The 23743-nt window shown below is 41.9% G+C and overlaps 1 protein-coding gene across 1 annotated transcript in view; it reads left to right on the forward strand.

Annotated features, from left to right (window-relative positions):
• The first annotated feature begins 3354 nt into the window (after positions 1–3354).
• Positions 3355–23743, forward strand: part of CUL5 (cullin 5) — a 102462-nt gene continuing 82073 nt past the window's right edge. The window contains exon 1 of the mRNA XM_032167302.2: positions 3355–3806. Coding sequence (XP_032023193.1) covers positions 3783–3806 — 24 coding nt within the window. The 5' untranslated portion in view covers positions 3355–3782. The remainder of the gene's footprint in view (positions 3807–23743) is intronic.

Genomic DNA, 23743 nt, shown 5'->3' on the forward strand with positions numbered 1-23743 from the left:
GACTACAGGCGCCTGCCACCACGCCCGGCTAATTTTTTTGTATTTTTTAGTAGAGACGGGGTTTCACCGTAGTCTCGATCTCCTGACCTCGTGATCCACCGGCCTCGGCCTCCCAAAGTGCTGGGATTACAAGCGTGAGCTTTCTTTCTTTACAAAGTTGGAACTGTGGCACATATGTGGAATTGTGCATCCTATATTTTTACCTATTATATTCTGAGCATTTTCCCATGTAATTAATCACATAAGAGGCTATGAAATATAAGAAGGAACGGTTGCCTTTTATATATGTCTTATATAAATGTAAGAAGAAACATATGCTTATTTCTACTTGCCAATGTAATTTCACAAAACCCCTCTTACAACTTAAAAGCTTTGACTTTTAAGGTCAAAGGTGAGGTATGATGGCTCACAACTGTAATCTCAGCACTTTAGGAGGCTGAGGTGGGAGGATCGCTTGAGGCCAGGAATTTGAGACCAGCCTGGCCAATATGGTAAAACCCCGTTTCTATACAAAAATTAGCCGGGTGTGGTGGCTCAGGTCTGTAATTCCAGCTATTCAGGCCGCTGAGGCGTGAGAATCACTTGAACCTAGGAGGTGGGAGTTGCAGTGAGTGGAGATCATGCCACCTCACTCTAGCCTGGGCGACAGAGCAAGACTCTGTCTCAAAAAGAAGAAGAAGAAAAGAAAGTGTGAAAAAAAATAGGCACAAAATTTTTTTTCAGTAATTTATATCACACTGCTGAGTGAAAACAAATATGTTAAAGAATATATGTAGTATACCATCATTTGTGGGGAGAGAAAAAATAATACATACATGAATGCTTATACATGCACAGAATGTCCTAGGCATTCACAAGAAACATAACCATTGTCTATGAGAAGAAAGAATGGATGCCTGGGGGACTGTGGAGGAAGGCAGGCCTATTTTAAAAAGATTTTCCCCAAATATTTAATTATGAAAAATTTTAAACATATAGATGAGCTGATTTTACACAGGGAACACGAGCATAGCCACCACCTAGATTCCATCATTAACATTTTACTATTCTTGCTATATATATATATATATATATATATATATTTTTTTTTTTTTTGAGACAGAAGACAGAGTTTCGCTCTTGTTGCCCAGGCTGAAGTGCAGTGGCGCGATCTTGGCTCACTGCAACCTCCGCCTCCTGGGTTGAAGCTATTCTCCTGCCTTAGCCTCCCGAGTAGCTGGGATTATAGGTGCCCACCACCACGCCCAGCTAATTTTTTGTATTTTTATTACAGACGAGGTTTCACCATGTTGGCCAGGCTGGTCTTGAACCCTTGATCTCAAGTGATCCACCTGCCTCGGCCTCCCAAAGTGCTGGGATTACAGGCGAAAGCCACCGTGCCAGGCCCGCTTTATCAATGTTTCTACCCAACCATCAGTTCATCTTATTTTTTGATACATTTCCAAGTAAATTATAAATATAGATTCACTTACTCCTAAATTCTTCAGTATGGATAGCACTAAACTTCAAATTTTGTTTACTATTTTCTCTTTTGAATTAAATACATAATTTTTTAAAAATTTTATTATTTTTTATAGAGATAGCTACGTTGCACAGGCTGGTCTTGAACCCCTGGGCTCAAGTGATCTGCCTGCCTTCGCCTCCCAAAGTGCTGGAATTACAGGCCTGGGCCACTGGGCCTGGCTGAAATGCATAAATCTTAACGGTATACTGGCTGAGTTTTGACAAGTGCATACACCTGAATAACTGAAGTCCCTACCACAATATAGAACATTACATCACTCCAGAAAGTCGAAGGAAGCCTACTTTTGATTGTATTATTTTTAGCACTTTCTGAATTTTGTATTATGTGCCTGCGCTATCTTTAAGAAATAAATATTTAAGCATTTTAAATATTTAAACATTTTTATAACAGTGGGCCGCTTCTAAATTGGATGAAAAAGAGTGAAAACAGAAGGAGATGGCAGATAACAAGTGGTGGGGTCAATAGAATGGAGAACTTATTGAAGTCAGAGTTATGTAGCAGTGTTGTTTCCAGAACAAGTGAGTTAGGAAAATTGGAATGCTTCGGTTGACAGTGGGACGCTGAAATCAGGCTCTCAAAAGTTGTCTTAAGGTTCAGTTACAAAGTTCCTTTCATAAACAAAGGGTGGCTTGGGTAGATGGAGATTAGGATACTAGTTTCTTTCCCCTCCTACGCTGTCAAGTGCACACTGTATTATTTTGCTTGTAGTTTTTTTTTTTTTTTGAGACAGAGTCTCACTCTGTCGCCCAGGCTGGAGTGCAATAGCGCGATCTCGGCTCACTGCAATCTCCACCCTCAGTGTTCAAGCAATTCTCCTGCCTCAGCCTCCCGAGTAGCTGGGATTACAGGTGCCCGCCACCACGCCCAGCTAATTTGTGCATTTTTAGTAGAGACAGGGTTTCACCATGTTGGCCAGGCTGGTCTCGAACTCCTGACCCCAGGTGTCTCGGCTTCCCAAAGTGCTGGGATTATAAGCGTGAGTCACTGTGCCCGGCCTCTTTGCAGTATTTATCACAACTCTCACAAAGTAATGTTTGACTTGTGTAACCACGCTTAACATTTGGCTACCTTATTAGGCCATAAACTCCAAACGGGCAGGGGTCTTCTTTTACTTAATCCTGTATTTCCTGTGCCTAGTACATGTAAGTGCTCAAACAAGTATTAACTACTTGATTGGATTCTTTAAGTAGGCCCATCCCTCTTCTCTTAGTCCACAGCTCTTACTTATTTCTACGCATTATGGCCGTATGAAGGCATGTTGTAAACATGCATAATACAATACCAGGTAACCTGCAGGTTCTACATGTAAATTATATTCTCCCATTGGCCAGTTGGTGTGTGGTCTGAAGGGGTAAAACCTGGGGGCTTATGGTTTAGGATCTTCTAGGATAATGTGCCTTCAGAACATCGAAGATTAATATTAATTCCCTAAACAATCTTTTTGTTTTTTTTTCAAACTTTTTTGTAATGATGAGGGTGTTGAACTGGCCTCAAGTGTTCCTCCCCCTTCGGCCTCCCAAAGCGCTGAACAATATTTTATCTAAGTGCCAAGCAAACCTGAATAGAAATATTAAGAGTCAACACGCTTGCGCATTCAACACATATTTACTGGGCGCATTCGATGCACGAGTTATTGAAGACAGCTGTTGTAAGCATTTCAGGACAATGCACCTCCCTTAACACCGAGTCCGGGATTTGGGGCAGGGTGCGGGAAAACGCCAGGTCCCGCCAGCAGAGGGCGCGGTCCCGGCCTCGTTGCGGCCTCGGGACGCACCGAGGCTTCCAGGCTCCCACGCTCGCTCCCGAGCGCGTCCCCGCCCTCGCGTCACGTGACGTGGCCGCGGAACCTGAGCTGCAGGGCCTAAGCCGAGCTAAATTCGTTGCAGGTGGCCGCGGCGGGTGCAACCACAAAGGCTAATCCGAAGGAGTCGGGGAGGCTCGTGGAGTCGATGCTTCCTCTTCCAAGTCAGGTTGGCTCCTGTTACCTTCTCAGCATTCGCCGTTCCCGTCTTCCTGAGCGCGTGCATGAGGTCTTTCGCGTGGGGAAGCTCCGGTGACCATGTAGGGGACAAGAGTGAGGAAGCTCCTGGTGCTTGGGACGAGGTCAGCGCTGTCGGCGCGCCGCTCCAGCGCCCACCACACCCCGGTGCGGGCCGGCGGGCCCTGGGCCCTGGTGGGAACTCCGACCTCCGGTCAAGGCCTGGCCGGGACGCCACGAATTCTCGCGTCGTCTCGCGAGAGTCCAAGTTGAAGGAACATGGCGACGTCTAATCTGTTAAAGGTAAGACCCTCACTCCAGCTTAGGTTTTATTGTGTGGCCGCCGGGTTCGGCTCTTTGGGAAAGGCACGGTTCAGGTTCAGCTGCGAGATGTGGGAGTGTTCAGGGGTTGTCCACTGGCAGGGAAGCCGCGGTGGCAGCCGGCGAGGACCGGAACGCGGGTCTGTGGCCTTGGGTTCGACAGGCTCTGGTGGTCGCTCCCGCCGACTGGCCGCTGGGAGAAAAGCCTGGCTGAGCGCTGGCGAGGAGCGATGCTTTCAAGGGACCAGCTCTGGCCGGGAGCGGGAGATGAATGGTCGTGCGGTGTCCTGACCAGCTGGGCCATTAGTACTGTTAGGTCTCAGTTTCTTGTAAAGCAATGTCTAAAACGCATCAAAGGAAAAACCAAGAAAATGCTGCCTAACAGGTTTCAGTGACTCGACCCCCCATCTTCTTCCATTTCTGTTCTCGTTCTGTCTGCACGAAATTCCAAGTCAGACCAGCAGTGCTTCCCACTCCACCCCCCTTCCTCCCTTTTCTGCGTGTTACACCTTCCCTCCTAATTCTCCCATTCTTGAGTTCATCTTTTTCCTTTTTTTCCTTAGGAAACTGTTTCCTAACCCCCACCCCAGTTACAGGACACAACCAGATGACAACCGATGAAGCGATACCGTCGTTTTAGGGCGCAGGAAAGTTACCTTGTCAAAGATAGTATTTAAAGTTAGTTTTATATAGCAAGGGAGAGCTAGGCCCACAGGGGCAGATTCTCCACCAGTTAAAAAGTTTGGAGAAGAATGAGGAAGACTTAGAACTAGTCTGTTCTGTGTATGTGTCTGTAGTAGTTAATCATTTGCCTTAAAAGTACTGACAGAAATGGGGGTAGTGATTAGCTCAGGGAACATAATATTAATGGCAAAAACCGCAGTTACTTTTGCACCAGCCTAATACAAAGGATGAACCACCTCTTCCTGAGGCCTCTCATGCCTTCAGGCAATGTGGATAAATACTAGAAAATAAAAAAGAAAATATACGGGAACCTAACCATCATGTCTTCTTTAGACCACTGATATTTGATTGTCTAATAGATGGGACTGTCTCATAAAATGAAGAACAAATTTTACTAAGAGGCAATACTGTATATCACCTTTTAAAAGGGAGAGGGGCCCTAGAATTAGACTCCCTGAATAGCCACCACTTAAAAGCTATATGACTTTGGGCAGTTTCCTTATGAGTAGGACAGCATTATTAGTAGCACCTGTATCATAGGAACATTGTGAAGATTAAATTAGTTAATGTATCTATAATGCTTAAAACCGTGCCTGGCACTTAATTAGTATAATACAATAAATTACTATAACTACTCCCCCTCTTTAAGAAAACTAATTCGGGGAATTGAGTAACCCATCCCACTCTGCTTTTCTCTTTTATAATGGTATAGCAAAATTCCCATGCTTTACTTCAGAAAGAAAATTTGTGGGCTGAGCACAGTGGCTGACTCCTGTAATCTCAGCTCTTTGAGAGGCCAAGGTGGGAGGATTGTTTTAGATACGTTAATTTAATCTTCACAGTGTTCCTACAATATAGGTGCTATTGATAATTCTGAGTTAGAGGCTAACTATGATCACGCCACTGCTCTGTGAGACTCTAAATGAAAAAAGAAAAGGAAAAAAAATTTGTTTTGTTTCTGAAGACTCCTATTAATGCATCTGTGTGTTTACATAAACAGTATGCTATTAATTGAAATGTGTTTAAGAAGTAATTTTATCCGTGATTCTGGGAAATTTTGACTTGTTGATTACCTGGATATAAAGCAAGGTCTTTTTCTCCCCAAAAATAACTCTCAGAAAAGAGTAAGTCACTGTTCTACTTACAAAACCTAACAAGGGATTGTTTGGAGGAGAAGCTACTTTGGTTCATATTTCAGTACTTGTGGAAATTCTGAATCTGCATCCACAGCACAGACCTGTGAATGGGAAAACTGCCTGAATATACAGAAAACGGGGTACTTAGGTTTAAAAGCTCACAAGAATTTAAAAAGTGTTTTAACTTGAACATTTACAAGTAAAGGGAAGGTGATAATATTTTGAAAAAAGAAATTAGTGAGTGACTCAGTCACTCTAGTGAACTTTCTTGATGTGTAACTTAGAAGTTAGAAGCCAATGTCATAAAAAAAATCCACCAGCTTTTCTTTCTAATTTTTTTTTTTGGGGGGACGGAGTCTCGCTCTGTTGCCAGGCTGGAGTTCAGTGGTGCGATCTTGGTTCACTGCAACCTCTGCCTCCCGGGTTCAAGCAATTCTTCTGCCTCAGCCTCCCGAGTAGCTGGAACTACAGGCGCATGCCACCAGGCCCAGCTAATTTTTGTATTTTTAGTAGAGACAGGGTTTCACCATGTTGGCTAGGATGGTCTCCATCTCTTGACCTCATGATCCACCTGCCTCGACCTCTCAAAGTGCTGGGATTATAGGCGTGAGCCACCATGTCCAGCTGCGTTTCTTTTTAATATTGGAATTTGACTCTAATAATTTTATTGTCTGTTTAAAGCAAGTGGACTATTGCTGGATCTTGGGAGTCTTTCAGCTATGTAAAGATTTGTGTAGCACATTTTGACATACACAGTTAACTGCTTAGGGGTTTTATACCTCTGAAAACCTTTCCATATAACTACTTTATCTTTGTTGTTTTTCCTTACAGAGTGAGTCTGTAGAATATTTGTAGGGATCTGATATTACAATTTTATCTTCTGTTTTAGATTACTTTGAACATGTAATTGTGATTTTTCCTTTTCTTTTGCAATTATCATCTGGGCCCTTAGTGCTCATTTTTTTCATTTCCAGTTTATTGTTCCACTCCAAACAGCAATTGTTTAAACCTTTTCTTGCTGAGCCTTACCCCTCTTTAATTCTTAGTACATTACTTTACCCAACTATTTGAAGTGCCCTTAACTTCCTTGGTCGATACCACACATTTTTCTTGTTTCTCCTATATTCTTCTCTGTCCTATGCTACCTCCCAAATTGTCTCCTTCTGCTTGTTCTTGTTCAGTCCTCATCTTCCCCCCAGGTCTTGGTGGTATGTCCCCCTACTTTTTTTTTTTTTTTTTTTAGTTTCCCTATTTTCTCCTATGCCTATAAGAAAGTTCATATGTTGCCTCATACAAACTTCTTTTTTTTGGAGACGGAGTTTCGCTCTTGTTGCCCAGGCTGGAGTGCAGTGATGTGGATCTCCACTCACTGCAACCTCCACCTCCCGGATTCAAGCAATTCTCCTGCTTCAACCTCCTGAGTAGCTGGGATTACAGGCACACGCCACCACACCCAGCTTATTTTTGTATTTTTAGTAGAGATGGGATTTTACCATATTGTCCAGGATGGTCCCAAACTCCTGGCCTCAAGTGATCTGCCTGCCTCGGCCACCCAAAGTGTTGGGATTACAGGCATGAGCCACTGCACTCTGCCTCCTCATACAAACTTGTACTCTGCCTCTGCCTCAAACTTCTATTTCTCACTGTCACAGTTCTTGGAAAAGCAGCCCCCATTTGCCGCCTTTATAATTCTTTGCCCTTTAACTTACTGATATGGCTTACTCTTCTCTCCCACCCAATTGTATAGAACCTGTCAGTCCTAAAAGTACTAGCAACCTCCTGATTATCAAATGAGATTCTTCTCTGATAATATTTATCCTCTTTTCTGGTATTATTGCTCATTTCCTCTGCTTCTCTTTTGGTTTTTATGACATTCCCACCTTGGTCTGCTCTCTCTCAAATCACGTTTGTTTTTCACTGACTTCCCGCCCCTGTCCCCAATAGAATTATTTCTCAGGATTTCATCTTCAGCCCTTTTCTATCTTTGTATGTTTTTTTTCTGGGACAGTCTTAACTCCCATGATTTCACTATTTTTATCTCTTAGCTCTGATCTGAGCTCTAGATCAAAATGCAGTTCTCACCATATCACTTTGCTGTTCAGATACCTTTGATGATTCAAATTATTTGAGATCTTTCCAGCTGGGTCTTCTCCTGATAACTAGCTAGTATTCTCCCTCTCTGTCTCTTGTCTGTCTCTCTCATACATGTGTGCGTACACACCCCTACCTTGCTGGTTACTTGTTGGCTCACTAGCATGCCAGAGGTCATCTTCTCCCTAATAACTAACTCTTAACTCTCATTCTCTCTCTTTCTAATTGGATCTAGTGAGATGGAGGCACAAGAAGGCAGTAGTATATAACCGAACCACAAGAGAAATCAAACTTTAAACTGAAATATGATTCATACTACTTTTCTCAGTGGACTTTTTTTTATCCTTTAAGAGGAAAGAAAATGGAAATGTAAAGCAGTGATTCAGAGTGTCTGTAGAGGCCGGGCATGGTGGTCATGCCTGTAATCCCAGCACTTTGGGAGGATGAGGTGAGAGGATTACCTGAGGCCAACCTGGGCAATGTAGCAAGACCCTGTCTCTATAAAACAACAACAATACAAAGTGCCTGTAAAAGTTATTCATTATTAAAATAACTTTATTGACACCCGTATGCAAGGCACCATGGAGAATGCAAAGGTATGTAGAACAATGTCCTTGCTCTTTGGGAATTTACCATATGCTAAAGGAGATTAAAGGTACTAATGTTTTACTATAAGGCAGAAGTTTCAGATGTGTTACCAACTGCTCTATACTCCCTCACAGATTGAGGAAATAATTTCTGGTGGGATGATCAGTGAAAATTTTATGGAGAAAGTGTTGGAGCTGGATTTTGAATAATGGGTAAAATTTTTGTAGTGGTAATTAGGAGAAAATTTGGTAGGAATCTAGGCTAGATCAGTTTGGCTGCAGTGTAAGCAAAGCTGCATGCTGTGTTAGATATTCTATATGAATAGTGTTCCTTGGAATTGTTGCAGCATAGAAACCCAGAATACAGGGAAACAACAAGAGGGATAGGAGTGAAAGGGAAGTCGGGTCAGATTACAAAGGGCCTTCAGTGCTAGGCAAGGGGTTTGAAATAAAGTTCTATAGTTACTGAGGAGTATTTAAAAAATATGTGAGCAGAGATACTCTCAGGCCCTCAATCTATTTTTGGCTTTTACACATAAAAGTTATTCTATTTTGTGTATATTTATAATCTGCTTGTGAGATTGGCCATGGATGAGGGGCATTTGTGCCAGTGACATCTTGTTCATTGAAACCGTAACCATAGCAGGAATAATTAAGTCTATGGGAAATACATTTATTCACTGAACAAGAATCTAGTATTTCCTAATTCTAACTAGATAATGATGAACTAGGCAGACAACTCCTGCCCTTGTATAATTTACTTTTTTGTTGGGAAGAGAGACAATAAACATGAACAGTTAAATACGTACTGTCAGTCAAGTTGTGATAGGTACTATGAATAAAAACAACCAGGGTAAAGGAGAGAGTGCTCGGTGCTATTATTATTATTATTATTATTATTTTTGAGATGGGGCCTCGCTCTCTTGCCCAGGCTGGAGTGCAGTGGCACGATCTCAGCTCACTGCAACCTCCACCTCCTGGGTTCAAGTAATTCTTCTTCCTCAGCCTCCTGAGTAGCTGGGATTACAGGTGACCACCACCACTCTCGGCTAATTTTTGCATTTTTAGTAGAGATGGGGTTTCACCATATTGGCCAGGCTAGTCTCGAACTCCTGACCTCAAGTGATCCGCCCACCTCAGCCTCCCAAAGTGCTGGGATTACAGGCACGAGCCGCCGCTGCTGGCTTGTTTTTGATAAGATAGTGAGGGAATGCCTCTGAGGAGGTAATATTTGAGGTAAAACCAGAATGAAGCAAGGGAGCAAGTCATGTACATATTTAGAAGAGCTCTTGTAGAGGGAACAGCCAGTGTGAAAGCACAGAGTCAGGATCATGCTTGGCAAGGAATATGGATGTGATACAAAGATTTGAATATTGTTGGTGAATGTGGTTAAGGTACATAACCAGAGAATTCTTTTTAATATATCTAGTTAAACATAAATGAGAACCTTATTAAGAACTTGTCAGTTTTTCATTGGGTTGATAGAAATTGCCCTCTTGAAACGTACATCTAAGAGGGACATGGGCCTTAGAGCAGCCTTCCCCTACTTCAGTGTACTGTCCTAGAGAGATGGTTGCATTTAACACAGCCTAGGGAGGAAACAAATTTCAAGGGTGTCTGTGTTGGTCATGGATAGGAATGGGAGAGGGAATAGTGGACTAATCAGTAACTGTAAAACTTTGTGATACATGTAAATGGTAGAATCTTTCATGTTCTATGAAAATAAATGAACAATTACCATAATCTGGAGGTGATGTATGTTAACTAAAACTTCTAAAAGGAAGTGGCAGCTCAGGATAAATTTTGATCAGTCATTTTTCAGTAGATTAGAGGAGGGGAATTTTAGACTTCCAGAAGGTAGAAAGAGGATACTAGGCATCTTTCTAGTAAAAAGAGAGGTTTTGTTTTCGTTTTTGTTTGTTTTGAGAGGAGGTCTCACTCTCACACAAGCTGGAGTGCAGTGGCATGATCATGGCTCACTTCAGTCTTGATCTCCCAGGATCAAGCGATCCTCCCACTTCAGCCTCCTGAGTGGCTGAGACTACAGGCACATACCACCCTAGGTCTGGCTAATTTTTTATAGAGATAGGATCTCACCATATTGCTCAGACTGGTCTCCACTCCTGAGCTCCAGTGATCTTCCTGCGTAGGCCTCCCAAAGTGCTGGGATTACAGGCATGACCAAAAGAGCTAGTCAGCCAGAGAGAGGTTTTTCTTTTCTGTTGAGACAGGGTCTCACTCTGTCCCCCAGTCTGGAGTACAGTGGCGCAGTCACAGCTCCCTGCAGCCTTGACCTCCTCAGGCTCAGGTGATCCTCCCACCTCATCCTCCCACAGGTGCAACACCACCATGCCCAGCTCATTTAAAAAAATGTTTAGAGACAGGGTTTTGCCATGTTGTCCAGGCTAGTCTGGAATTCCTGGACTCAAGCAATCTGTCCCATCCTCCCAAAGTGCTAGGATTACTGGTGTGAGCTACCACCCCTACTTGAGGTTTCTCTTAATAAATATTTTGCCTAGTGTCCTGGTGAACCCAGTTGTCATTAAAAGCCATTTGCCTCCTGCCTTGGTTAGTAGGTGGAGGAAATAGATGCCTGATACGCTCTGTAAGGAAAGCAGGGCTGGGTGCAGTAACTCGCACCTGTAATCCCGGTGATTTGGGAGGCCAAGGTGAGAGTATTGCTTGAAGCCAGGAGTTTGATACCAGCCTGGGCAACCCCATTTGTACAAAAACAAACGAACAAACAAAAACAAAGCAGGATACAGCTCAGGTTAAAATATTGGTCAGAGGCTGGATGCAGTGGCTCATGCCCAACACTTTGGAAAGCGGAGGCAGGAGGATCATTTGAGGCCAGGAGTTGGAGACTAGACTGGGCAGCACAGCAAGACCTACCGCCTCTACAAAAATAAAAATTAGAAAACATTGGTCATATCCATGGAGTACGTACAAATAATATCAAAGGTAATTGATATTATTACCTTTGTGTAACTGCAGTTTGTTCATTCCATAAAAATCTGAGCATTTATGCTGTACTGGATACCATTTTAAATGTCAGTTAGGCTGGGCACAGTGACTCACACCTGTAATCCAAGCCCTTTAGGAGATTGAGGTGGGTGGATTACCTGAGCCCAGGAATTTTAGCCCACCCTGAACAACATGATGAAACTCGTCTCTACAAAAATAAAACATAAAAAAAAAAATACCTGGGGGTGGTGGTGTACAGTTTTAGCTCTGGCTACTCAGGAGGCTGAGTTGGGAGGCTTGCTTGAGCCCAGGAGGTTGAGGCTGCAGTGAATTGAGATCGCACCACTGCACTCCAGACTGGGCGACAAAGCAAGACCCCGTCTCAAAAAAAAAAAAAAAAAAAGTGTCAGTGATACAATAGTGAATATGACAAAGTTCTTAGACTTTGGGGCTTATATCCTGATGGATGAATGCTGACACTAAAAGACATAAAGAATACACTTGCATAGTTCTTACTGGTAATTAGGGCGGTAGCAAAACAACATAATAAGAATGTTCAAGGCCGGATGCGGAGGCTCACGCCTGTAATTGCAGCACTTTGAGAAGTCCAGGTGGGAAGATCGCTTGAGCCCAGGAGTTCAAGACCAGTCCGGGCAACATAGTAAGACCTCGTCTCTACAGAAAATTTAAGAATTATCCAGGCATGTTGGTGCATGCCTGTAATCTCAGCTACATGGGAGGCTGAGGCAGGAGGATTGCTTGAGCACAGATCAAGGCTGCAGTGAGCAATGTTCATGCTGCTGCACTCTAGCCTGCGTGACAGAATGAGACCCTGTCTCAAAAAAAAAAAAGTGTTCGGAAGGTGGAGCCACTATTTTACTCACTTATTTACAACAGAAAATAATTTTTCCCCAACAAACTGCTTTTGACTATTTTTTGTTTAATGTTCTTTCTCTGCCACATGTTGACATTTCAGCCAGATCTATAGCTTTCCTGGGCTTTTCTTAAAAGTCTGGTTATTCCAAATTAAAATTTCAATCTCATAGTCAATCAGAGTGTCTCTTGTACCATCTCAAGACTTTGTCTCTGGATGTGCAGAGAGGAATGGAGGAAGGGCATTTTTCTTAGGTTGATTTGGGAGGCCTCTCTGAGGTGCCATTGGAGCTCAGACCTGAATGATCTGCATTCTAAGGCAAAGGTCTTGAGGTGCAGTGATGAGCTTGGGCTGTTTGAGGAACACCTTTAAAAGGTTGCTGTGGCTGGAACATAGTGAGAATTGCAGTAGTAAGAATTACTCGTATTCAAATATATACAATCAGCCCTCAGTATTCAGGAGTTCCATGTCTGTGGATTCAACCAACCAAAGATTAAAAATACTCAGAAAAGGCTGGGCGCAATGGCTCATGCCTATAATCCCAGCACTTTGGGAGGCTGAGGCAGGCAGATCACCTGAGGTCAGGAGTTCAAGACCATCCTGGCCAACATGGTGAAACCCCATCTCTACTAAAAAAATACAAAAATTAGCTGAGTGTGGTGGCACATGCCTGTAATCCCAGCTACTCGGGAGGCTGAGGCAGGAGAATCATTTGAACCCAGGAGGCAGAGGTTGCAGTGAGCCGAGATCACGCCATTGCACTCTAGCGTAGGTGACAGAGTGAGACTGTGTCTCAAAAAAAAAAAAAGAAACATCATATATATGCACTTAGTATGGCACCCGCACACATTTATTTTTATTAAGTCACCTCACTTTTGTTGAGATAAGAAAGGTTTTATGAATCCCTTATAGATGCGAGTAGTGTACTTGCAGTGTAACAGTGGTTATGAGCTCAGCCTCTGGAGCCATGCTGCTTGGGTTGGTCTCCAGGTTTTGCCATTTGCTAGCTGTGTGATATTGGGCAAGTTACTTAACATCTCTGTGCCTCGGTTTTTATATCTATAAATAGCAGTAATCTCAAAAAAAACCTCAGAAAAAAATTGCATCTGTATTGAATATGTACAGACCTTTTTTTCTTATAATTCCCTAAACAATACAGTATAACAGCTATTAGCATTTACATTATAGTAAGTGTTATAAGTAATTTAGAGATGGTTTAAAGTATATGGGAGGATGTGCATGGGTAATAAGCAAATGCTATGCCATTTTCTATCAGGGACTTGAACATGTATGGGTTTTGGTATGCTGAGGGGTGGGGGTGGAGTGGGGTGGGTCCAGGAATCATTTCCCCACAGATAACAAGGGACACCTGTACAGTAGTTTGATTCTTTGGTTAGTGGAGATTGGCAAATGGGGTTTTAAAATCACATAACTGGGAGCAATAGTGGCTTCATAAATAGTAAGGGAACCCACACATTCAAATAGCTAACCTCATAATTTACATGAATTATCTAAAATAAGCCAACTGGGTTCCTTTGGTAAAGTTATTAGAGTGCCATTAATTGGATATACAGTCATTTACTGCATATTGATGTTTTGGTCAACAATGGACCACATATATAGTGGTGGTCTTATAGGATTGTAATGGGAGCTAAAAAATTCCTATTGTCTGGCAATGTTTATTGTAGCCCTTGTAATGTAGTAGTGCAATAAGACATCACTCGTGTCTGTGGCGATGCTGGTGTACATAAAACTATTGTGCTGCCACTCGTATACAAGTCTAGCACATATAATTGTATACAGTACATAATCCTTGGATAATAGGATAATACAATTATTTTTTTATTTTTTTTTTTGAGACGGAGTCTTGCTCTGTCCCCCAGGCTGGAGTGCAGTGGCGCATCTCGGCTCACTGCAAGCTCCGCCTCCCGGGTTCACGCCATTCTCCTGCCTCAGCCTCCCGAGTAGCTGGGACTACAGGCGCCCGCCAACATGCCCGGCTAATTTTTTTTGTATTTTTAGTAGAGACGGGGTTTCACCGTGTTAGCCAGGATGGTCTTGATCTCCTGACCTCGTGATCCGCCCGCCTCGGCCTCCCAAAGTGCTGGGATTACAGGCTTGAGCCACCGCGCCCGGCCGATAATACAATTATTATCCTAATAATAATTAATGACTGTGTTACTGGTTTATGTATATCTTAGTCCATTTGTGTTGCTATAAAGGAATACCTGAGACTGGGTAATTTATAAAGAAAAGGTTTATTTGGCCCACAGTTCTGTAGGCTGGTGAGGTCCTCAGCCTGCTTCTACTCATGGCAGAAGGTGAAAGGGATCCTGTGTGTGTAGAGATCACACGGCAAGAAAGGAAGCAAGAGAGTGGGGAGAGGTACCAGACTCTTTTTAACAACCAGCTCTCAGGGAACTAACAGAGAACTCACTCACTGCTCACCACCCTGCCCCCACCCCCACTGGCATTCATCTGTACATGAAGGTTCCACCACCATGACCCAACACTTTTCATTAGGCCCACTTACAACATTGGGGATCAAATTTCAACATGAGGCTTGGTGGACAAACATCCAAACTGTAGTAGTACATTTACTGCTATATACTTGTTACTTTTTTTTAGTGTGTGTACCCTCTAATAAATTTAAAAGTTAACTGTAAAATAGCCTCTGTCAGGTCCTTTAGGAGGCATTCCAGAAGAAGGTGTTGTTATCATAGGAGATGACAGCCCCATTCAGGTTAGTGTTCCTGAAGACTTTCCAGTGGGACAAGATGTGAAGGTTGAAGACAGTGATGTTGATGATCCTGACCCTGTGGAGGCCTAGGCTAGTGTGTATGTGTCTTAGTTTTTAATGAAAAAGTTTAAAAATAAAAAACCCTTTTTTAATAGAAAAGTTTATAGAATAAGGATGTAAAGAAAGTAAATATGTTTGTGCAGCTGAATGTGTTTGTGATTTTTTTGTTTAAAATAGAGAGAGAGTCTCACCATGTTACCCAGGCTGGTCTCAAACTCCTGAGCTCAAGTGATCATTGCACCTCAGCCTCCCAGAGGGCTAGGATTAGAGGCGTGAGCCACTGTGCCCAGCCGTGTGTTTGTGTTTCAAGATAAGTGTTATTTACAAAAAAAGTCAAAAAGTTTTCCAAAAAGAGGAAAGGTTTTTAAAGTAAAAAAGTTACAATAAGCTTAAATTAATTTATTATTGAAGAAAAATATTTTTGTATAATTTAGCATAGTCTAAGTGTTTATAAAGTGTACAGTAATGTCCTAGACCTTCACATTCACTCACTACTCACTCAGTGACTCACCTAGAGCATCTTCCAGTCCTGCAGGCTCCATTCATGGTGAGTGCCCAGTTTAGGTCTGCCATTTTTTATCTTTCATACTGTATTTTTACTGTACCTTTTCTATGTTTAGATACACAAATTCTTACCAGTTTGTCCTAATTGCCTCCAGCTTTAGTACAGTTACATGCTATATAGGTTGGTAGCCTAGGATAATAGACTGTACCATTTAGCCTAAGTGTGTAGTAGTCTCTACCATTAGATTTGTGTAAGTACATGCTGTTATTTTCACACAACGATGAAATTGCTTAACGATGCATTTCTCAGAACATCATTAAGTGACGCATGGCTGTAATCCACAATCAGTATGGTGGGAACTTCACAAATTTTAAAACAACTGAACTGTGGTTGTGTGGTGTTCAAAATATTATGGGTGTGTAAAAGTAAGGTGATAAAAAAAATTACCATTAATTCTATGGATGCCATTGTTTCTTGCTTTTCCTGCAGCTTGTCTTTTCACCTTAGCTTTTCTTACACCTTTGTCATAAGCAAGATATAGCAAGATATACAGCAATAATAACAAATTCTTTGTTTCCTTGTTTTATTTTTAAATTTTATTCATTTTTTAGAGACAGGGTCTTACTCTGTCACTCAGACTGGAGTGCAGTGGCATGATCATAGCTCACTGCAGCCTTTAATTCCTGAGCTTAAGCAGTGCTCTTGCCTCAGCCTCTGGAGTAGCTGTTGGGACTACTGGTGTGCGCCACCACACCCAGCTAATATTTTATTTTATTTTTTATTTTTTATTTATTTTTTATTTTTTTATTTTATTTTATTTTTGTAGAGGTGGGGTCTCACCATGTTGCCCAGGCTGGTTTCAAACTCGTGGCCTCAAGTGATTCTCCTGCCTTGACCTCCCACAGTAATGGGATTATAGGCATGAGCCACACCGCCGAGTTATTTATTTATTTATTTTTCAGAGACAGGGTCTCACTTTGTTACTCAGGCTAGAATGCAGTGGCATGATCATAGCTCACTGCAGCCTCAAACTCCTGGGCCCAAGCAGTTGTACTGCCTCAGCCTCTGGAGTAGCTAGGACTGCAAGTATGCCCCACCATGCCCATCTGTCTATCTGTATCTATCTACCTATCTATCCATCCATCCATCCATTCTTAGAGATGGGGTCTTGCTTTGATGCCCAGGCTGGTCTTGAAATCCTAGCCTCAAGTGATCATCCCACCTTGGTCTCCCAAAGTGCTGGGATTATAGGCATGAGCCCTCTCTGTTTTCTTTTAAATGCAACATTTGACATCATTAAAATATTGCCATAATATTGTTTCTATAATTTGATGTGGTATGTTTTGTCCCATGCATTATGTAGGGATTTCTGGATGTTTTCGGGGCAAACCAATAGGTCAACATTTGTATTATTTTGTTGTAAAGTAAGTGAATTATTTAAAAATGGTTCTATTTGAATCATTTTGCAAGCCAGTGGATTTTTCTATTTTTGTTTACATTCTTGTGTTTAAACGTTTTTATTTTTTAACATGATACCAAATATTGTATTTCTACACCATTATATATCTGCTCTTTTACTCATGACCTAGTAAAGTGAGATTGTTACAGATATGCTAGTTGCTTGAAAATGCACTCCTAAATTTCAATGGGGGATGTGCATTTTTTTTTAGCAGTAATATGTTCTAGAAAGATCTATATAGCATCTTATATTTCTGGCTGATAACACCCCCAGCCCAAACACATTTTCTTTTTCCTAAGCCAATTAACAAAGGACCTAAACACATTTTTTTTTTTTTGAGACTGTGTCTCGCTCTGTCGCCCAGGCTGGAATGCAGTGGCGCAATCTCGGCTCACTGCAAGCTCCACCTCCCGGGTTCACGCCATTCTCCTGCCTCAGCCTCTCCGAGTAGCTGGGACTACAGGCGCCCGCCACTACGCCCGGCTAATTTTTTTTGTATTTTTAGTAGAGACGGGGTTTCACCGTGGTCTCGATCTCCTGACCTCGTGATCCGCCCGCCTCGGCCTCCCAAAGTGCTGGGATTACAAGCGTGATCCACCGCGCCCGGCCGGACCTAAACACATTTTTAAAAATTAACTTATTCTGTAATCCACCCTCCCTCCTTGGTTTGGGCAAATGATGGTATAATATTTAGGCCTGAAGCCTTAGCTGTGTGCTTTTGAGATATAAATTTTCTAACTTTCTCTGAGCCAGTGGTTCAAGACTACAGTGAGCAGTGATGGTGCCATTGCACTCCAGCCTAGGTGACAGCAAGACCCCATCTCTAAAAAAAAAATCAATTATAAAATTGAGTCGTTTTGCTTTTCTTACGGGTTTTTTAGTTCTTTACATATTCTGGATGAGAGCCTTTCTTGGATGTACATATTAGAAATATCCTTTCCTGGCCCAGCGTAGTGGCTCACGCCTGTAATCCTAGCACTTTGGGAGGCCAAGACAGGTGGATCACCTGAGGTCAGGAGTTCGAGAACAGCCTAACCAGCATGGTGAAACCCCACCTCTAGTAAAAATAAAAAATTAGCCGGACATGGTGGCACATGCCTGTAATCCCAGCTACCTGGGAGGCTGAGGCAGGAGAATGAGAATCACTTGAACCAGGGAGGCAGAGGTTGTAGTGAGCCAAGATCTTGCCATTGCACTCCAGCCTGGGCAACAAACAAAACTCTGTATCAAAAAAAAAAAAGCGCAGTATCTTCTCCACTCTGTGGGCTGCCTTTTCACTCCCTGAATGGTGTCTTTTAATGGCTAAAATTAATTTTAATGTAGTGCAATTTATAAATTTTTTTCCCTTTATGGTTAATGCTTGGTTTTAAGATCATATGAGCAGTTCAAATTTCTACTTGTATTAATATGTTGTTAGATTTTTAAAAACGAAAACAAAATTTTAAAATTCTTTTTATAGATTGAGTCTTAAGAATGTATCCTGGGTGTCTGGTTCAAGTTGGTGTTTGAAAAAAGGAAAAAAACAAAGAATATACCCTAGGACCCTTCAGGAGTCCATGTACTACAGTTTAAGGAGCACTATACTATAATGTGAGTTGCTTGAGGTCTTTTCATTTATGTGCCCCAATGCACAGTAGAGTCTCAGATGTTTGTTCAATGAATAAATGACAAGCTCCCCAAAATAAGTTTAAACTCTTTTATCAGTTTTATTATTCTTGCTTTTTCCTTAAAATTATTTGTTTGGGTTTCAGAAAATACAAGTATTGCTAGAATTTGTTGGAAATTTTTTTCCTTTATGAAAGGAACCTAAAAGTTTAAAGGAAGTGTGGTATGAAATTTTTTATTTCAGTGGAAAGAGATATTTAACTTCTTGGAAAACAGTGTCCTCTTCCTCCTCCTCCACCATGTTTGAAAAGAAATGTCTTTTATATAGTGATGTTTCCACCATATGGTTTCTAGATAATTGTCACTAAACTTTTATAATCATAGATCTTTGCAGTTTACTCTATAAGCCTGATGAAATTAAGCCAAGGGCTGGATCTGGCCCATGGATTAGAAGCCCATTCATTCCTTATCCAGGGAAGGACCAGAGAATAGTTAATTAAGAATGTAGCTTTAACAGAGCCAAACTGCTTGGATTTGATTTCCTGCCCTGCCACTTATTGCCTGTAATTTTTGACAAATAATCTAACTTAACCTCAGGTTGTACAGTGTGCATAAAATGGAAATAGGCCAGGCACAGTGATCATGCCTGTAATCCTAGCAGTTTGGGAGGCTGATGCAGGAGGGCCACTTGATCACTTGAGGCCAAGAGTTTGAACATGCAGTGAGCTATGATTATGCCACTGCACTCTTGCCTAGGCAACAGAGCAAAATCCTGTCTCAAAAAAAAAATAATAATAAAGGAATAATATCACTGAACACATAGGATAGTTGTAAAGATTAATTCATACTTGTAAACTGTTTGGAACAGTACAGCACCTAACACATAACTGGCAGTCAGATATTACAAAGTAAAATAATCACAGTGATGCAGTGATTCACACATCTACACTGAAAATTATAGTGAAGTTAATAGAGGATGCAAATGCTGAACTAAAATTTATTTACAGATGTCAGATATTCAAACCATTCGTGGAAATGTAAGGAAAATCAAAAGAAGTCTTTTGTACAACAGATACCACATGTACAAAATTTGTTGGCCTTTATAATCCCCAGTTAGTGAAATGCCATATATTTGCAATGAAAAAAATAGTAGAAAATCTTGCAGTGGAATGATTAAACAAAGACAATAGAAATGAGAAATTTTTGCTAAATTCCATCCTTCCATAATCTCAATTTCAAGCATCCTACTTGATTACCTGATACCACCCTGTCTTTCTGACTCTCTCTAGTGCTTTTATTCCAACAGTCCACCTCCAGTACTAAAGCCTTCAGTTCACTGACTCTACCACCTTATTGTTTAATGTCTTATATCTGTGGTTTATAGTTTTTATCAAATTAGAAAACATTTTTGCATTTTTCTTCAAATACTCTCTACACGCTTACATCAGGATTCCAATTATGTGTAGATTAGGTCATTTGATGTTCCACAGCTTACTGATACCCATTTAAAAAATGTGATGTTCATGCTGTCCCATACCTTTTTGGTCATATAGAATATGTATAATAGCTGACTTAATGTCCTTGTTTACTGAATGTAACACCTGTGTCATTTCTGGGTCAGCTTCTTTTGATGATTTTTTTTCTCTTGGTGATAGGTTATATTTTCCTGTTTCTTTGCATGCTTGGTAGTTTTTAACTGGATGTCAGACATTGTGAGTATATGTTTTAGGGGCTTGATTTTAAAAATTTTCTCTAAATAGTTTTGTATTTGGCTGTGATGCAGTTAGGTAACTTGGAATCAGTTTGATCCTTTTGAAGCTTACCTGTAAGTTTTGTTAAAGTGTGTCCAGAATATCACTCGGGGGCTACTTTGGCTCCACTATAGACTCAATAACTTTCTGTGGACTCTACCCAATGCCTGGCACTTTAAAGGGTGTTTCCACTCTGGCTGGTAGCAACACTAACTGTTTCTGGCCCTATGTGCGCTCTGCTGATTGTTCTGCCCATTCCCATTCCTTACTAATGGTTCTTTCCCCGGTCTCATATAGTTTTCTCACACCCAGGTACAGGTTAGTACTCAGCCACAGGCCTCAGGGACCTTCTCTATAGATATCCAGAGCTCCCTTGGTGCCACAAATTCTAGTCACCTCAGCCTTTTCAAACTCTGAACTCTGCCTCTTAAACGTAGTGAAACCGCTAGCCGCTGTTTGGGTTTCCCGTCCTTGTGATGAGGGCTGGAGACACTCTCTAGGCAATATGTTTGGACATTTGTAGCGCTCACCTCATTTGTTTTTCTTTTCTCAGGAAGCGCTATCCTGCACTGCTTTTGGTTTTCTAGTTTGTTTAGGCAGGAGGGAAAATCTGGTTCCTGTTATTCTGTCATGATGGGAAGCAGAAGTCTCTTTCTCTTTTCATCTTGAAGTCCATTTTCTCCCCCTTACCCAACATAAATTCTCTTCTCAATCATTACAGTTGTTCCCTTCAATACACTTTTCGCATCCTTGCCCCTGTCTTGTTCTGCTTGGGAAAAGTGTACAACCCTGGTTAAATCTGTCTCTCCACTTTTCAGTGCCAGTACCTGTGCAGCTGAATGCCACTCAAGAAAAAGACACAACCGTGCTGTTTGCACCTTAAATTCATGACCACAATGAGGCCAGGCATACTGCATTTCCAGAGTCACTTATTCTTCCACTTTCCTAGATGTATTTTTCACATCTTTTCTGTCAACATTCTAGCATTTCCTCCCCCGTCTTCTCAGGCATTGTCCTTATTTCCACATCACTGGGAAATTAAAGCAATAAAATATGAACTTCTCAGAGTCATACAACATCTATCCTTGTACCAGCACCTACATGTACATTCTTTTGCCTTCTCCTCTTAGCCTGTAGTCACTTCTCCACATATGCACTAGATCCCATTCCCTCTTGCCTATCCAGTGCAATTTAAATTCACTAGCAGTTTCTCTCCCTTTCCCCACATCATCAACATTTCATTACATCCTGGAATGTTCCTGTCAGCATACAATCATACTGTATCCTAACTTTAAAAAATTATTATTTTGGCCAGGCGCGGTGGCTCATGTTTGTAATCCCAGCACTTTGGGAGGCTGAGGTGGGCAGATCACGAGGTCAGGAGTTTGAGACCACCCTGGCCAATGTGGCGAAACCCCATCTCTACTAAAAATAGAAAAATTGGCTGCGCGTGGTGGCGGGCGCCTGTGTTCCCAGGTACTCGAGAGGCTGAGGCAGGAAAATCACTTGAACTCGAGAGGCGGAGGTTGCAGTGAGCAGAGATCATGCCATTGCACTCCAGCCTGAAAGACAGAGTGAGACACCGTCTCAAAAAATATATATATATTATTTTTTCACTTCCTCTCACCCTATCAATTACCATGCCATTTCTTTACTCTCTTATACAGGAAAAATTGTGAAGGATTGTCTGTACTCTTTCTAGTTTTCTTCTTCTCTACTTATTTATTTTTGTTTTTATTTACTTATTTATTTTTTGAGATAGGGTCTCACTGTCGCCTAGGCTGGAGTGCAGTGGTGCCATCATGGCTCACTGCAACCTCCGCCTCCAGGCCTTAGTAGCTGGGATTGTAGGCGCCACCATGCCCAGCTAATTTTTTTTTTTCTTTGAGACAGAGTCTCCCCCTGCTGCCCAGGCTGGAGCATAGTGGCACAGTCTTACTGCAAACTCCGCTTCCCAGGTTCAAGCAATTCTCCTGCCTCAGCCTCCTGAGTAGCTGGGATTACCAGGGCCCACCACCACACCCGGCTGATTTTTGTATTTTCAGTAGAGACAAGGTTTCACCATTGTAGGTCAGGCTGGTCTCAAACTCCTGACCTCATCATCCACCCACCCTGGCCTCCCAAAGTGCTGGGATTACAGGTGCGAGCCACTGTGCCCAGCCAGATTTTTTAATTATTTATTTATTTTTTATTTTTTTTTGAGACAGAGTATGGCCCTGCCGCCCAGGCTGGAGTACAGTGGTGTGATCTCGGCTCACTGCAAGCTCCGCCTCCCGGGTTCACGCCATTCTCCTGCTTCAGCCTCCCGAGTAGCTGGGACTACAGGTGCCTGCCACCATGCCCGGCTAATTGTTTTTTTATTTTTAGTAGTGACGGGGTTTCACCGTGTTAGCCAGGATGGTCTCGATCTCCTGACCTCGTGATCCGCCCACCTCGGCCTCCCAAAGTGCTGGGATTACAGGCGTGAGCCACCGCGCCTGGCCCAAATTTTTTGTATTTTTAGTAGAGACAGGGTTTTTCCATGTTGCCCAGGCTGGTCTCGAACTCCTGGGCTCAAGTGACCCACCCGCCTCAGCCTCCCAGTGTTGGGATTACAGGCATGAACTATTGTGCCTGGCTCCTAGTTTCTCTTAATTCCACTCTAATCTGGTTTTTGTCCTTACTACTCTGCAAAAACTTCTGTGGACAAAGTTTCAGTAACTTCCATATTGCTGTTTCAGTGGTTATCTTACCTGATCTGTCAGGAGAAATTCTTAAAATTGATTATTCTGTCTTTCTGACACACTTTATTCACTTTTTGTCCAGAATACCATACTCTTGTTTTTCTTGCCACCTGTGCTCTGGTTGCTCTTTTTGTCTCCTTTGCTAGTTCTTACTCCTCTCTCCGCCTCTTAATGCTGGATATCTAAGACCTCAGGCTTGGGTCTCCATCTTTATTTATCACTTCTCTCACAGTGATCTCATCCAATAACACGTTTTAAAACCCATCTGTATTCTGATGACTTCAAGTTTTTATTTTCTGATAGGCCTTTTAAATTCTAGATTTCCATATTGAACTGCCTATTCAACATTTTCATATGAATGTCTAATAGATATGTTAAATGTAATACATCTAAAACCAGTCTCACAAGCTTTCCTTAATAAGCCTGTCAAATCTTCTTTTATTCTAGTTGATGGTACTGCCACACTTACTGGACAAAAAAGCCTTAAAGTCATGCTTTACTCCATTTTCTCGTATCTCAGGTGCTTACTGTTAGGAAGTCCTGTTAGTACCACCTTTTGGGCATCTAAAATTGAACCACTTCTCATACGTCCTACCTCCATTGCTATCACCTCAGTCCAAGTCACCATCAGTGCTTTCTAATCCTACACCCAGTTTTAACCCTTGCCCCTTATAATGTATTCTCAACATAGTAATGAGGGAGATTTTAAAATGTAAATAAGATTATGACACTTCAGGCCA

Source organism: Hylobates moloch, unplaced genomic scaffold, assembly GCF_009828535.3.
Source record: "Hylobates moloch isolate HMO894 unplaced genomic scaffold, HMol_V3 SCAFFOLD_11, whole genome shotgun sequence".
In the NCBI taxonomy this organism is placed as follows: domain Eukaryota; kingdom Metazoa; phylum Chordata; class Mammalia; order Primates; family Hylobatidae; genus Hylobates; species Hylobates moloch.